Consider the following 2,497-nt stretch of genomic DNA (forward strand, 5'->3'; position numbering starts at 1 on the left):
GTTCTTTATTAAATAAATCAATTTTTTGTTTAAATTTATCACAAAAATCAGACTAGTCCTTCCTCAGGGCCACATAGTCCTCTGAAATGCCCAGACCCTAGGTCATTCTACCAAAAGAGAGAGATTTGGAATTTTTAATTCCTGGTGGCAGCAGAACTGTGTTTATATACACAGAGGTTGGTTTAAAGGTAAAACCGTCTCCCCTATAAGCAAGGACGCCACAGAACCATTATCCATTTTGCTGTGCAAATTAAAGAGTCACTATTTTCTGAGATTAACTCAACTGTCTCTTCCCTTTTCAGGATTCATATGGACTGAAGATTAGTTGGCTACTATGATGGAAAGATCATGGATGCTTTGGACTTTCGTTGAGAAGTGGCTGCTAGCCCTGGTGTCGTGGTCCTGGGGTCTCTGCCGTATTTCTCTCCTGCCTCTGATAGTAACGTTTCACTTATATGGAGGCATGATATTACCTCTATTAATATTTCTGTCCATAGCAGGTATACTGTACAAGTTCCAGGATGTGCTGCTTTACTTCCCCGAGCAGCCTTCCTCGTCGCGGCTTTACGTCCCCATGCCGACCGGCATCCCGCACGAGAACATCTTCATCCGAACCAAAGACGGCGTGCTGCTCAATCTCATCCTCCTCCGGTTCACGGGGGACAATCCCACCTTCTCGCCAACCGTCATTTACTTTCACGGGAACGCCGGGAACATCGGCCACAGACTGCCCAACGCGTTGCTGATGCTGGTGAACCTCAAAATAAACTTGCTGCTGGTCGACTATCGGGGCTACGGCAAGAGCGAAGGGGAAGCGAGCGAGGAAGGCATCTATTTAGATTCCGAGGCCGTGCTGGAGTACGTCATGACTCGGTCTGACCTCGATAAGACCAAGATCTTCCTCTTTGGGCGTTCCTTGGGGGGAGCGGTCGCCGTCCGCTTGGCGTCCGAGAACTCTCACCGGATTTCCGCCATCATGGTGGAGAACACGTTCCTCAGCATCCCGCACATGGCCAGCACTCTCTTTTCTTTCTTCCCCATGAGGTACCTCCCCCTGTGGTGCTATAAAAACAAGTTCCTGTCCTACCGGAAGATCTCCCAGTGCAGAATGCCTTCCCTTTTCATCTCCGGGCTCTCCGACCAGCTGATCCCGCCCGTCATGATGAAGCAGCTTTATGAACTTTCCCCCGCCCGGACTAAAAGATTGGCAATATTCCCGGACGGCACTCACAATGACACTTGGCAGTGCCAGGGCTATTTCACGGCGCTCGAACAGTTTATCAAGGAAGTGATGAAGAGTCACTCTCCCGAAGAAATGACGAAAATGTCGTCTAATGTAACGATAATATAACTATGATTCCAGTCTCGTTTCCCCCCCCCCCGAGAGAAAACTGCACTGTACCTGGATTTTGTGCAAAAAAAAGTGGTGAAGGATGTCCATTTTTCAATGTGTATTATGTCTGTACCTATCTCGAGAGTGAAATTAAACACGGAGAGGTCTAATACCGTGCGACCCAGGTAGTTTTTACACTCAGCCGCAAGTGAATGAGCGCAGTCTGCTTTTTGGTCGAGCGAATCTCCCGTTTCTTAGACCCAGGCACATTAATAAATGTGTTGCTTAGCTTTATGTTATGTCGGGTTTTAAGGGGACAACAAAGCGGTTGGGGCACAGTATTTGCTTTGGCCCCGTGAAGGGTTAGCAAAACACATGGTGCAGCTAGTGCTCGGGTGCGCATGGCAGAGCCCTGCAATTCCTGCGTGATGCATGACTTGAGGCTGTGCAGTGGGGCTTAACACTGTAAATAGCACCAGCGGATCTATTCTTCATCATCGCCATCATTCCTTCTAGAAGCAAATTTGATGGCTGAGTGCTTCTCATGAAGGCAAGTGAGATGGGGCAGGTGTAAGGGAGAAGCTTCTATATACCTGGTGGTGGGGGAGCCAATCAAGTGCTACTTTATAGACAAAAGGGCATTCTCCCCACCCACCCCCGGCCTGTTTTATGACTGAATGTGCCACTGCCTTTGCATTTTTGAGAGTGAGTGAGGGAGAGGGCAGGGAGTTGTGGGAAATTGGCCTGCTTAAGTCCTTAAGCATTTATAGTGTCAAGGTAGGGTGGATTCCCAGTCGCTCTCCTTCCCACCCCAACCTGAGCTGCTGGCTTGCTTGGTCCCGTACCTGTTTGTAGGGGAGAGAAATGGGAAAATTTGCACAGGCAAGCTAGGGGTTGCTACATACTTGGGGAGCTTGTGAGGCATGGTGAAGCTCATGTGTTTGAGTTTAAAAGGACGGAAGCTGGAGAGAAGCCCAACAAAGCATTCATTGTAATTCATCGTCCTCCAGGTGCTGTGCTATTTTGAGGATAATTGAGGTTTGGTTATGAGAAAAAGAATGAAGTCACACTCCCTATAGTAAGTTGGAAGGGCCTATTATGATGGGGGGGGGGGTTCTAATTCCCATCAGTCCAGAATCTGTGAAGGTTTGGGGGGGCTCTGAT

General features: G+C 48.6%; 1 protein-coding gene across 1 annotated transcript; it reads left to right on the plus strand.

Moving 5' to 3' along the window:
• Window positions 1-309: 309 nt before the first annotated feature.
• Window positions 310-1,617, plus strand: ABHD13 (abhydrolase domain containing 13). The gene has a single exon (XM_015415778.1). The coding sequence runs from the start codon at window positions 335-337 to the stop codon at window positions 1,349-1,351; it is 1,017 nt and encodes a 338-aa protein (XP_015271264.1). The 5' UTR covers window positions 310-334; the 3' UTR covers window positions 1,352-1,617.
• The last annotated feature ends 880 nt before the right edge of the window (window positions 1,618-2,497 follow it).

Source organism: Gekko japonicus, unplaced genomic scaffold (assembly GCF_001447785.1).
Source record: "Gekko japonicus isolate JY-2015 unplaced genomic scaffold, Gekko_japonicus_V1.1 scaffold7651, whole genome shotgun sequence".
NCBI lineage: Eukaryota > Metazoa > Chordata > Lepidosauria > Squamata > Gekkonidae > Gekko > Gekko japonicus.

Coding starts and splice junctions, on each gene's coding strand:
- ABHD13 (XM_015415778.1), top strand. CDS start 335: ATGATGGAAAGATCATGGATGCTTTGGACTTTCGTTGAGAAGTGGCTG.